We start from the raw sequence: 13,416 nt of genomic DNA, 5'->3' as shown, positions 1-13,416 counted from the left end.
GGCATCTTCAAAGCTCTGGAGTTGGGAGGGGTGAAGTCTTCATAGAATCATAGAATAGTAGGGTTGGAAGGGGCCTACAAGGCCATCAAGTCCAGCCCCCTGCTCAATGCAGGAATCCAAGTCAGGGCATCCCTGACAAATGGCTGTCCAGCCTCGTCTTGAAGGCCTCCAGTGTGGGAGAGCCCACCACCTCCCCAGGTAATATGTTCCATTGTCGTATTGCTCATACAGTCAGGACGTTTTTCCTGATGTTCAGCCGGAATCTGGCTTCCTGTAACTTGAGCCCATGATTCCGTGTCCTGCACTCTGGGATGATCAAGAAGAGATCCTGGCCTTCTTCTCTGTGACAACCTTTCAAGTACTTGAAGAGTGCTATCATATCTCCTCTCAGCCTTCTCTTCTTAAGGCTAAACATGCCCAGTTCTTTCAGTCTGTCTTCATAGGGCTTTGTTTCCAGAGGGCTTTGTTTCCAGTCCCCTGATCATCTTTGTTGCCCTCCTCTGAACCCTCTCCAGTTTGTCTGCATCCTTCTTAAAGTGTGTTGCCCAGAACTGGACACAGTACTCCAGATGAGGCCTAACCAGTGCTGAGTAGAGGGGAACTAGTACTTCCCGGGATTTGGAAGCAATGCTTCTGTTAATGCAGCCCAAAATAGCATTTGCCTTTTTTGCAGCCACATCCTTCTTCTTTTTAATTGGTGTCGGCCAAGTTGTTTCGTGCTGTGTAGTTTTGGCTCTTGAAAGGGGAGAAGGGAGCCTACCCTGGGTTCATTCGTCATGGTGCCTGGCAAGATCTTGCTCGCAACTGAGCATAGAGCTTTATATTAAGCTCAGAGGCTTGAAAGGAAAGTGAGCCTTTTGTGCAGCCTTCATAGGATGGACTACTGAGACTTTGAATACAGGGAGGAAGTGCCAGAAATAGAGAAGAGGAGCATTTCTGTTCTTGCCTATATCCATTCCCTGCCTCGCCCCACCACTAAAGAAATCATACATAATGCCCATGTTGCTAAGGATGTCTGAGCCACTTAAATATGATACAATGCAAACAGACAAAACAGTCTTTATAAAACTGGGTTTCTTTACATCTCGGATGGTTTGCACATGCCTCTATTTATTGGGACTTTCTGAACTTCTCAAAGATATCTCTGTTCATTGACACATCCACATTGGCAAAGGGGGCCTCTGTTATGAAGTTGGCTTAAAAATTGTTTTTGTCTTTTCAGAGGTTCTTTGAAAATTTGAGCCCCATGGGAAGCTCTCCAGAAAAAGAGTTCACAGACCATTTGTTCAACAAGTCACAGGAGATTGAGCCTCGAAATTGCAAGCAGCCTTCTAGATATGTAAGTCTCTTCCAGAATATAATATTCTGCTTGAAAGTGCATGTATTTGATTTGCACTAAAAATGGTGTGTATGTGTGAATTTCCTTCCAAGGAAAGATACAGTTAGCTGCTTGTCTGAATTGAGAGGTGGCATTAGCTCCTCATTCTTTCTCAGGCTGGCAAGTGCATTGTGACATAGTTTAGGTGCTTCCTTGTTCTTATAAAGACGCAAAGGACAACTGCAGTACCACTGGAGCTCTCTTTCTAGCAACGGGAAGAAATCCAGGAAAGGGTGGAGGCAATGGATGAACACAGTGAAGGAAAAGAAAATAGAAGAGGATTGGATGATGGGTTTCTTAAAAAATGCAGGGATAACTTGAACATTAGAGTACACCAAACGTTTATACTCTCAAATAACAGCAACACAAAATAGCTTCACAGTGTTACATACTACTTTAGTGTGTAGAGCCATGGATCACTGGGGTGGGGGAGAAAATCTGTTTAATTGCAAAATGTGTTCTACACATTTATGCTTGAAATAATCTAAGGTTCAGAAGGGTTTTTTGTTTTGTTTTACAAAGGCAAGTTCCATTTCAAAGCAAAATGGAAATTTCTGCTTGCTGCCATGCCAAAGACTATTTCAAAGGCCTATAATCAAATGCTGTTTGAAGGCAGATACCATTGACTTGTTTGTAAATTAGCATTTTATTATTAAACACAATATTGCTTGAAAATGAAAGGCACTTTTCATAATGATTTAGCATGATTAAACATTTTCTGTACTGATTTGTTTCCTGTGCACAAGGCAAAATAGTCCAAGGAAACTAACAAGAGGAGGGGAAAAAGGACTGTGAAATTTCTTTTCTCTCTCTCTAGCCCAGGAAAACAACCTACTCTCTGAAATCTCCTGGAATAAGGCCCAATGCAGGCAGGCACGGCTCCACATCTGGAACACTGAGGGGCCACCCAACACCTCTTGAAAAGGAGCCCTATAAGATTAGTTTTAGTAGAATTACTGAAGCTGAACAGGAGTCTGTGGTGTCAGCACCAACCTCACCAAGCGTACCATCCACTCCACCGGTGTCTGCATCTTCAGAACTCAGCGTATTCCTAGACATTGATCTCAACAGCTCTTATGGTGCGTGTTCTGAGTAGCTTTTACTTAATAAGCTGCACTGATGAATGGAGCTGAGTGTATTCCTGGTACCTGTGGGTTAGCTGCTCCACTACAAAATGGGAAGTCTGTTGTGGAGGTTGGGGCAAGGGGTAGGGTTCTTATTCTTTTATGAAATATGGTGGATGGCTTGATGTATTTTGAACATTGCCTTTCTGCTTGCTTGCCTGGGTCATTTTTTTCTGGCTTATTTTTGGAATTGCTTGCTTCCTCATATTCATCATGTCTCTAAGAAGCTTTTTAAAACCTCTCTTCTCTTGCTTCTGTTCCCTCACACACCCAAATCCTGATGATTAAATGTTGTTTAACACTTTAAGGTTTTTTTTCATCCTTTTTTGCACTTTGAAATTAGGTACGGGGCTGGTGATGGCTTCCTGACTGACACAAGGGACAGCAAATCAGCACTCTACATTTCTCTGAGAAGAGGGGGAGATGCTTTATAATTGGCACAAGAACTGATCAATCAGTAGTGTGCAAGTGCCGCTTCCTCTTAAATGGGGGGAAAAAGTTTCCCTCAGAGCCCAATCGTGGACAAAAGGGTGTGTGTGTGTGTGTGTGTGTGTGTGTGTGTGTTGCAGTTGTGGTAGGTGTGCTTCTACAGCAGGAGGCTCACTGCTAAATTTATGTACATCTGTCTTTATTCAGAATTCGATTTCCATAATTCTGATCTTATAATTTAGATAATTTGGAACATAGAATACACCCAAAAGACCTGTCCATGAATTAAGGAACAAATCAGTTTATCAGCAGATGTGTGTGCATATTCAGCCTACAAGACCTATTGGAAAAGAACTTGAAAGCATTTTTAAGGCAATAGATTCTGCTGGAGCAAATGGGCTATTAAGAGTCCAAAGTACCCATGATGTTGTGTAGAGTTCAGGTGGCAGGAAGGTGTATCCCTTCTGATCTGGTTCGTATGATCACCACAGCCCACTATGGCTAATCTTTCTTGTGGGAATCTTGAAGAAACGACACCAGAGAGTGTCAGTGTGTTTGCGAGTTGTTGTGCAGGAGTGCAAATGAAAACAAGTGGCAGGAGCATTATCATTGCCATGAATTTTGCATAATCTCCCCCCTCCGTTCTCCTGCTCTGCTATGAATTTTGCGTAATTTTCTCCTGTGTTGTACTCTAACATGAATGTTCCCTTTTGTTGTACTGCTCTGCCTTGAAATTTGAGTATTTTTTGTGATCCTACTCAGTGTGGTCTAACCCTTATGTACATCTGACAGCCAGCAGTGGAGAGAAAAATGACAAGCACGAAGGGTGAGAGAAAGCCAAAGGCTGCTGGTGGCTGTAGGAGAGAAAGAGCTTTAGGGGCAGGTGTTACACTGACGCTTGAAGAAGCCTTTAAAAAACAGGGTATTAGCTAGAAAGAGAAGAGTGGAAATGGAGGACAAAATTGACAAAGACAGTGACAAGAGGGGGATACGGGTATGCTTGGCTAAATAGTGGACAGGCACTCTTTCGCTCTTGTGCAAGAGCACAAGTTCCTGAAAAAAAAGTTTGCAAATTCATTGCCTCATTCATAAAGGCTCAGGAAATTATTTCCTTTTTGTGATCTGATATAACCTTTGTGTACATCTGACAGCTAGCAACGGAGACCAGTGGAGGGAAGCGACAAGCACAATGGAGGAGGGAGTTGAAAGTGGCTGGCAACTGCAGGAGAGCTTTAGGGGTGGATGTTATCACTTCAGTGTAAGGGAAGCACTGAAGTGGAGGACATTGCCAAGGGAGATACGGTATGTTTGGCTAAATAGCAGAGAGGCAGTCTTTCGCTCTTGTGCAAGAACCCTAAATTATTTTTCTTAAAGCTTGTGAATGCATTCTCACATTCATAAGGCTTCAGAAAATTAGTTCCTTTTTGTGATCTGATGCAGGCTGGGGGGAAGTTTCCCTCATCAGCTGGCGACCCCACCAGACCAATTGCAGAACAGATGCTGATGTAGGGAACGAGGAAACAGTGATTTCTGCTGCAAAGGCCCCTTGGATATGTGCCAGAAATGGCCTGGAGGACTGAGAGAGAAAGAAGTTACAGGAAGCCACCAAGCGGGTGATCGTCTCTCAGGAGTAAGGGACATGCCACCCACCCACCATGGCTTTTTCTCAGGGTGGCTTAGCGTGACGTACAAACTCACCCTGTATTTTCTGTATCCCTTAGCTGTATTTTCAGAGCTAATGGATACTCTGGTAGATACAATGGTCTTGTGGGCCATGGAGATGACCTCCTTTCTGCCTTTTCTTTACAGGTAGCAACAACAGCATCTTTGCTCATGTCCTTTTGCCACAGTCAAGTAAGTATCTTAGCTGCCTCTGCAGAATTCCACAAGCTCTCTGCATAATAAGGATGTACAAGCATTGAGATAAAGAGGTGCTGCCAGTATATAGGGAGACATCGTTACATTCCCATCAAAGGACGCAACTGTAGGTAGGCCTTCTGTGGTGGACAGCCTTCTCCTTCGAGAACAGGGTGAATAAAAATCCATGGTTTTTAAAACTTTTTTTTTTAATGTAAATTGTTTTTTATCACCATAAATATTTCTTATTTTAATTTTTTTAAAAAACAACACCAGAAATAAAATACTAACTTTCTCTCCAACTTAAAAAAACATAGTTACAATGAAATGTCATCATAAACATGCTAAACCTATACTTACAGTCTCATGAAAAGGAAGCTCTCTACCAAACATGGTAATTTAGTTCAGTTTCTCATCTCGTGAAAATGGCTCTGTTCAGCCTTGCTAACAGTTTTTGCTTCTTGAAAGTTCTGGGCTTTCAATTTCTCTGATTAAATTCACATGTGCAAAGACAGGCTTAGAGAGGATTGTTTTGTTCTATGCTTATGTGGTGGTGGAGCAAGGAGTTAATTAAGATAGACAATATAGCAGGGAGGATAAAAATTGATGCTTAAAAAAAATCTCCAAAATTGGATTTTTAAACATTTACATTGGATTTTTCCAGCTCAGCAACTATCAGACCTTGCTTTGACCTATCAGCATTTCATTTTTGTTTGCTACTTTGCTTTTTGTGAGGGCAAGGCTGGGCCAAGACAGAGTAAAGCAGTAAGGAGCAATGCTGGAAAGAAAGAAAAAAGAAGACAAAATTGTCCAGTGTGCATCTCAAATTAAGGCTGTAATCCTGTGCCCCGTTACTTGGAAGTAAGTCCCATTGATCTCAGTGGAACTTATTTCTAAGGAGACATGTATAGGATTGTGCTGTTAAAGCTCCCAAGAGCTTCAGCTATTAGGCAGTATAGAAATGCAATAAATAAAATAAACTCAAACTGTCATGGGTCTGGTCATGAGAAAGACCCTATATCAGAATATTTTAAAACATACCTATGGACTTCAGCCATTGGCAAAAGAGATTTTTGTGTGTGTTGGTTGTTTTAAAAAGCTGGCCAAATTCCCAGATATACTGTACTCCCTTATTAGAAATGCTGAAACAATACCGACTGGCTTCCGAATTGTTGCAAGGGCAAATGCAGTCAAGAAGCGAGACCTCAGTGATGAAGAGCAACAGTAGTTAGACAAATGCTCTCTTTCTTACTCCTCTCTCTTCCATTCTTCAGAATCATTCTTCAGTTCATGTGGGAGTTTGCATAAATTAAGTGAAGAGCCTCTGGTTCCTCCTCCTCTCCCTCCTCGCAAGAAGTTTGATCAGGATTCTTCTAATTCAAAGGTATACCTTCTGCTTGAGCCAGTCTTCCTAGGAAAGTGTACTTGTAGATTGTGGATAGAGCAGGGGTTTCAAGGCTACATGAGGTTTACTTTTTTCTGCTTCACCTTAATATGTTCATCTTTCTTTTGTTTTTAATCAGGCCACGTGCCAGCCTCTCTTGGGCTACAACAGCCTCCTAAAAAGGAGCTGGGCTTTTGGGGGATGTTAAGATATGCCTCTCCAAGGCTGTGTTCCTTTCCTTTTGCTGGAACTTTTAACACCACCAGGTTAGAATAGGTGGTGTAGATTTCCATGTCTCAGGGACTGTGATTCAAGTTCAAAATTGACAGAAGTGAGGCATGAAGATGGGTGCCCTGAGAATATCAGCTTTCTGTTTGAAAAAGCAAATTTGTAGAGAAAAATCATAAATGAGAGAGATGGAAAGACTGATGCAGGCTCTCAATATTTTTTCTTTCTTTCATGTTACTCTGGGAGACATTCTGAATTATTTCTTTTCTCTGTGTTTCAGGGTGGTTCCAAATCTGATGACGATCCTCCTGCAATTCCCCCCAGGCTGCCACCTCCTCCAAAGATACAGCCCCGAGTCCCAGCTTACACCGGCCTGTTTGATCAGCCTCTGCAAAGCCCTCCACCACCGCCTCCAAGAGACCCCCTTCCTGACACACCTCCTCCAGTACCTCTTCGCCCTCCAGAGCACTTTGTGAACTGTTCATTTAATCTCCAGCCACCACCTGTGGGACGCTTTCACAGAGATCCCGACCGGCTCCGAGAAGCCAGCACATGCCCAAGCTCTCCTAACACTCCTCCAAGCACTCCATCGCCTCGAATATTGCGTCGCTTGTGTGTGCTCAGCCCAAATTCCAACAACCTCACAGCTCCTCCGGTCCCACCACGTCAGAATTCCAGCCCTCAGCTACCAAAACTGCCACCAAAGACTTACAAAAGAGAATTCTCCCACCCCCCTTTGCACAGACACACTTTGCTAGAGAATGCGGAAACTCCTCAATGACCTTCACCACAGTAGTCATTGACACTGGAATAGTAGCTGTAAAGTTCCCATTTTCTTTTTAATTTATTCCAACAAGACAGTGTATTTGAGTACATTTGAGACAAGTAACGCTTGTACTCAGAGTGCTGCTGATCAACTCGTTCTCATGCATTGGAACAGCAAAAACAACTCCCCAACCCTCCACTCGCAGCCTTCATAGCCACTGCAACAGCATTCTCCTCAGGGGATCAGTAGCACTGCCTTCTCCTCCTCCTCCTCCTCCTCCTCCTCAGTGCCGACACTTTTGCCAGTACGAAGAATACCAGTTTTTGCACTGTAAATGACACACTACGCTAATTTTAAACTGACATCAGTTCATTGCACTGAGCCAAAAATGGTTGCTGGTGGGATTTTTACTTTCAAACTGGAGCACGAGCGGCCTTTTCTACAAATGTATTTTTGAAAGGTGCAATCCGCAGGGAAGTTCCCCCAAGCAAGCCCCATTGTGAAATGAATTGATTTCCGCTTCCCAGTGGATTGTGCCTATGGCTGGTGGAATTCCCACCCAAGGATGAACTTGTAATTCAGGTTTCTGATTTTTTTAAACCTCTGCGGCTACTTGCCTTTCCGAAAAAGAGAGAGAGGTTTGTGAATGACCATTACTGCTGTTCTCAAACGTTAGTCGATACCGTGTCTTAATTTCCATTGATTTTGCTGCTGAAGACGAGAAGGGACAAGTGACTGAAGAAAAACAGAGTATACTAGAAGTGCTCTGGTTATGTAAGCCAAGCGGGTGCTGCCTCACCCAGTTATTTGAAGAGTATTTAGCATGTGTCAGGTTCAGTTGTGCCTTTTTTTGTTTGGGCAAGCGGAGCGTCTTAAGCTAAAACGTTGCTTGCTGTTTCGGCGAACAAAGCTATTATGCCATATTATGTACAGTTGTTTATAGTGTATATTTACAGATTAATAACCTGTATACATTTCTGTGACTTGAGGCCTATTCTGCAGTCTGTTACTCCTGTGCACTGTATGCAGTTGTAAGTACTTTCCTACATACCAGGAACAAAGTTTTGCCTTCCGGACTCAAAACAAATTCCATTTAGTTTCTCACTTCCGTTTCATTAAGGGGTCCCTTTTGGAAATGTGGTGTTTAAACCAGCAGACGCTGGAGAGCTTTATTTGGACTTTTTGAAGCTTAAAAAAACAAGTGAGACCTTCCTTTGTCCAGCAGAACTCCACATTCTTTAGTTGAAGCTGGCATGTGAAATGGGTCTGGTTCAAGTACTGTAGAATCCAGAAGCCTTTTCTTGACTGGTCTGTGGCCTTTTACTGTACTTTGTATCAGAGTTCTTAACCAGATTAATAAATCAACCTGGTCTTAATTTTTAAGAGGGTCTGATCAAGTTATATTTTCCTTGCAAATATTGTCAGGTTAGGGACGGCAAGCTGAACCTTCCCTGCTCATTTGGACCAGAGATGTTCAAGACATTTTGGAGCCAGAAGCAGAAACTACAGATTGTTTTTCCATTATAGACCATTTACTGCCAGAGGATTGTACCAAATCCCTTGCTTGATGTGGGCTGCCTTACTCCATGTAACAGCAGCCCCGTTTAACATTTTCCTTGGGCTGGTTTTGAAAGCAGCTTTAAAAAAAGTTTTGTTGTTTATTCGTTCAGTCACTTCCGACTCTTCGTGACTTCATGGACAGCCCACTCCAGAGCTTCCTGTCGGCCGTCGCCACCCCATGAATTTGGGGGAATAGTTCTGATGTGTGCGTAAATAAGGAAGAGGGGGAAAGTACTTCATTCATATACTAGACCAGCCAAAATATTTAGTTTATACTTGCATATGAATTTACAAAGCTGATCATGGGAGGACTAGAGAACAAAGATTTTACTAAAGCTTGTATCTTTTAAAGGGACTAATTATTACTTGGTATTGTATTGGTAGCACTCCAGATCCCGTGAGAAGGGCAGAGGGAACTACTCCTAAGATGCTTACGAAACAGCTCTAAGTTGCCGCTGCAGACAAATGTATACTGCCTCATTGGTGTATGTGGGGCCTGTACAGTTATATAGGGCACATAGACGAGTCGCTGTTCCTAAGGAGCTTGCCATTTATTTATTATTTTTCTATACCGCCCCATAGCCGAAGCTCTCTGGGTGGTTTACAACAGTTAAAACATTAAAATATACAAAGTTTAAAAAACATTTACATAAAAACGTATGGACAACATATACAACAACATATAACTGTAACAACTTTGAACTAAAAACATTTTTTTTAAAAAAATACAAGAATAAAACACAACTTAAAACAACACTGCTTAAAATAGTATACAAAAGTCAGCAGAACGAATAGGAAGTTTAAAAATGGAAGGCCTGACAAAATAATAGAGTCTTCAATGCCTACTTAAAAACCTTCAACAAGGTCAGCAGGCACATTTCAACCAGCAGGTAGTTCCACAACTGAGGGGCGGCAAAGGAAAAGGTCCTCTTGCGTGTGGCTGCCAGTTTCGCATTAGGCAGATGCAGCAGAGAGCCCTCAGAGGACCTTAGGTGGCGACTGGGACATAGGGGAGAAGGCGCTCCCTAAGGTACCTTGGACCTAGACCACGTAAGGCTTTAAAGGTAAGAACCAGCACTTTATAATTTGCTCGGAAACAAATTGGCAGCCAGTGTAAAGATTTTAAAACTGGTGTAATATGGTCTCCATGGGATGTCCCAGGGACCAACCTGGCTGCTATATTTTGTACCAGTTGAAGTTTCCGAACTAAATATACAGGCAGCCCCAAATACAGTGCATTGCAGAAATGAAGACTAGAGGTTACCAGCGCATGCACCACTGTTACCAGGTCCACATGTTCCAGGACTGGGCGTAGCTGGCGTATCAGCCAAGGCTGATAACAGGCACTTCTCACCGTTGCCTCCACCTGAGGTGTCAGGAGTAGGGTTGGGCCAAGAAGCACCCCCTAGCAATGAACTTGGTCCTGCAGGAGGAGTGCAACCCCATCCAGAACTGGCTGACATACCTCAATACCTGAATTGGGACCTTTCACGATGAGCACCTCTGTCTTGCCTGGATTCAACTTCAGCTTGTTCTCCCTCATCCAGCCAGGACTTCAGTCAGTCCTTCAGAGGAGTCATACTTTCCTTGGATAAAAGTGTTAAGGAGAAATAGATTTGGGTGTCATAGAATCATAGAATAATAGGGCTGGAAGGGGCCTACAAGGCCATCGAGTCCAACCCCCTGCTCAATGCAGGAATCCAAGTCAAAGCATCCCTGACAGATGGCTGTCCAGCCTCATCTTGAAGGCCTCCAGTGTGGGAGAGCCCACCGCCTCCCTCAGTCATTGGTTCCATTGTCGTATTGCTCTAACAGGAAGTTTCTCCTGATGTTCAGTGGAATCTGGCTTCCTGTAACGAGCCCATTATTCCGTGTCCTGCACTCTGGGATGATCAAAAAGAGATCCTGGCCTTTGTGACAACCTTTCAAGTACTTGAAGAGTGCTATCATATCTCCCCTCAGTCTTCTCTTCTCAAGGCTAAACATGCCCAGTTCTTTCAGTCTCTCTTCATAGGGCTTTGTTTCCAGTCCCCTGATCATCTTTGTTGCCCTCCTCTGAACCCTCTCCAGTTTGCATCCTTCTTAAAGTGTGTTGCCCAGAACTGGACACAGTACTCTAGATGAGGCCTAACCAGTGCTGAGTAGAGGGGAACTAGTACTTCCCAGGATTTGGAAGCTATGTTTCTATGAATGCACCCCAAAATAGCATTTGCCTTTTTTGCAGCCACATCACATTGTTGGCTCATATTCAGCTTGTGATCGACAACAATTGCAAGATCCTTCTTGCTTGTAGTATTGTTGAGCCACGTATCCCCCATCTTGTAACTGTGCATTTGGTTTCTTTTTCCTAGGTGCAGAACTTGGCATTTCTCCCTATTAAATGTCATTCTGTTGCTTTCTGCCCAGCGCTCCAGCATACTGATAACACTCAGCCCCAAACTTCCTGATGATCTCTCCCAGCGGTTTCATGTAGATATTGAACAGTATCAGGGATAGAATGGAGCCCTGAGGGACTCCACATAATAGTTCCTTTTTGGAGGAACAACTATCCCCGAGGAACACCATCTGGAACTGTCCTGAGAGAGAGGAGTGGCAGAGCACTGCCCCAACCCCCAACTCCCTCAGGCGATCCAGAAGGATACCATGATGGATGGTATCAAATGCTGCCGAGAGATCCAAAAGAATCTACAGGGATGCATTCCCCCTATCAATTCCCAGGTGAAGGTCATCCACCAAGGTGACCATGGCAGTCTCAACTCCGTATCCCGCTCTGAAGCCGGTTTGAAATGGGTCCAGATAATCAGTTTCATCCAAGACTGCTTCGAGTTGGATGGACACCGCCTTCTCAATTACCTTGCCCAAAAATAGATTACTTACTGGCCTATAATTATTGAGGTCTAGGGGATCAAGGGAAGGCTTCTTCAGAAGCGGTCTAACAATTGCTTCTTTTAGACATGATGGAAAATTACCTTCCCTTAGGGAGGCATTAATAATAATCAGCAAAAATTGCTTTACCATCTCCCCTCCCTGGACTACAAGCCAGGACGGGCAGGGATCGAGAGGACAGCTTGTCTTTTTAACCAAACCAAGCAGCTTGTCCACATGATCAGGAGTCACAAGCTGAAAATGATCCAGTTTAATAGTGCAAGCAGAGTTGCTGGGCACCCTGCTGTTGATTTCTGTCCCCATGACAGAAGTCGGCTTGTACCTGAGAAATTTTATCCGTGAAAAACTCATTAAAGGCGTTATGGTGAGCTACCGAAGGCTCTAAGGTTGGATTCAGTGTGTGTGTGTGTGGGGGGGGGGGGGCTGACTCAGCTCCCTAATCACACTGAACAGCTCAGCTGGGCACGAAATTGCGGACACGATATGTGCAAAGTAGAAAGCTCTTCGCTGCACGTATCGCCATCTCATAGGTCTTCAAATGATCCCTATGACATGTCTTATCGGATTCAAGTTGAGTTTTCCATCATCAGCACTCAATGTCCTTGCCGCTTCAGCTCCCCCAGTTGTTCTCTAAACCATGGAGCCTGTTTGAAAGCAGGTACGAGAGGACATCTAGGAACGACCGTGTCAATAACCCTGGTCAAATCTTCATTCCACACAGAGACGGGGGACTCTGCAGCGGCACTAGCCAAGAAACCCCCCGAGGCACTTTGGAATTGCTATGGATCCATCAGCCTTTGGGGGTGGGCCATCTTAACTGGTCCTCTGCCCCTGTGGAGACGGGAAGTAGCCATGATACCAGCCCTGACCAGACAGTGATTTGTCCATGACAATGTGGAGACAGATAGAACCTCCACCCACAGATCATTCTCCTGATTGGAACAGAAGATCAAATCGAGCATATGATCAGCTTCATGAGTTGGCCCCTTGACCACCTGGTTCTTTCTCTAGATTAGAAATAGTTGGAATGGATCTGAATAAGAACCCTCTGCCACTTGCTGCACAAAGGGGAAGAGGTCAGATTGCCTCCAGTTACTCTTCTCTCTGAAAACAGATGCTGTGGGATTGTAGGTCCATCTGGTGATATTCAAGCTTGAAGAACACAGAACTGTGCAGTTTCCAAATGCACTGAAATTAGTTCAAACATATAGTTACGTCCTCCTTTTCTATTAAAATGCTCAAGGTGGCTTACAAGAAAATTTGAAATATTAAAATACTAGAACTAAAATGCATATTCAATATAACATGATCAAGAATACTATGTTCCAGCTACTACTACTCTTGCTGGCTTTAGTGGAGCAGAATTTCTGGGGCTCTGCCTCAATTCCCCCCCAAATGTTGCTGCCACCTTAGAAGGGTCACAGAGCGGAGTCTCCTCTGCAAATGGAGCAAGGGCAACAAAGATGATCAGAGGACAAGAAGTCCTCCGAGGAGAGATGGAAGGAACTGGTATGTTTAGCCTGGAGAAAAGATGACGGGTGGGATGGGGTGGATATGATAGCACTTTTCAAGTACCTAAAGGGTTGTCACAAGAAGAGGGCCACAACCTGTTCTCTATCATCCGAGATGGTAGGACACAAAATAACAGGCTTACAGGAAGGCTGATTTCAGCTGAATATCGGGAAAAGTTCCTAACAGACCGGCCAGACAATGGAACCAACTGCCCAGGGAGGTGGTGGGCTCTCCATCCTTGGAGGTTTTCAAGCAGAGACTGGCCGGCCACCTGTCAGGGATGCTTTAAACT

At 43.9% G+C, this 13,416-nt stretch overlaps 1 protein-coding gene across 2 annotated transcripts in view; it reads left to right on the top strand.

Moving 5' to 3' along the window:
• SOS2 (SOS Ras/Rho guanine nucleotide exchange factor 2) overlaps nucleotides 1-8,548 on the top strand; it is a 70,000-nt gene extending 61,452 nt beyond the window's left edge. For both annotated transcript variants that reach the window (XM_084834123.1, XM_084834112.1), the window contains 5 exons: nucleotides 1,223-1,339; nucleotides 2,196-2,457; nucleotides 4,741-4,785; nucleotides 6,063-6,172; nucleotides 6,681-8,548. In XM_084834123.1, coding sequence (XP_084690249.1) covers nucleotides 1,223-1,339; nucleotides 2,196-2,457; nucleotides 4,741-4,785; nucleotides 6,063-6,172; nucleotides 6,681-7,181 — 1,035 coding nt within the window. In that variant the 3' untranslated portion in view covers nucleotides 7,182-8,548. The remainder of the gene's footprint in view (nucleotides 1-1,222; nucleotides 1,340-2,195; nucleotides 2,458-4,740; nucleotides 4,786-6,062; nucleotides 6,173-6,680) is intronic.
• Nucleotides 8,549-13,416: the final 4,868 nt, after the last annotated feature.

This window comes from Heloderma suspectum, chromosome 1 (genome assembly GCF_057233095.1).
Source record: "Heloderma suspectum isolate Gila_16-S chromosome 1, 16-S_ref, whole genome shotgun sequence".
Lineage (NCBI taxonomy): Eukaryota > Metazoa > Chordata > Lepidosauria > Squamata > Helodermatidae > Heloderma > Heloderma suspectum.
The sequence above is the reverse complement of the archived record's forward strand: the minus strand, read 5'-3'. Positions and strand labels throughout refer to the sequence as shown.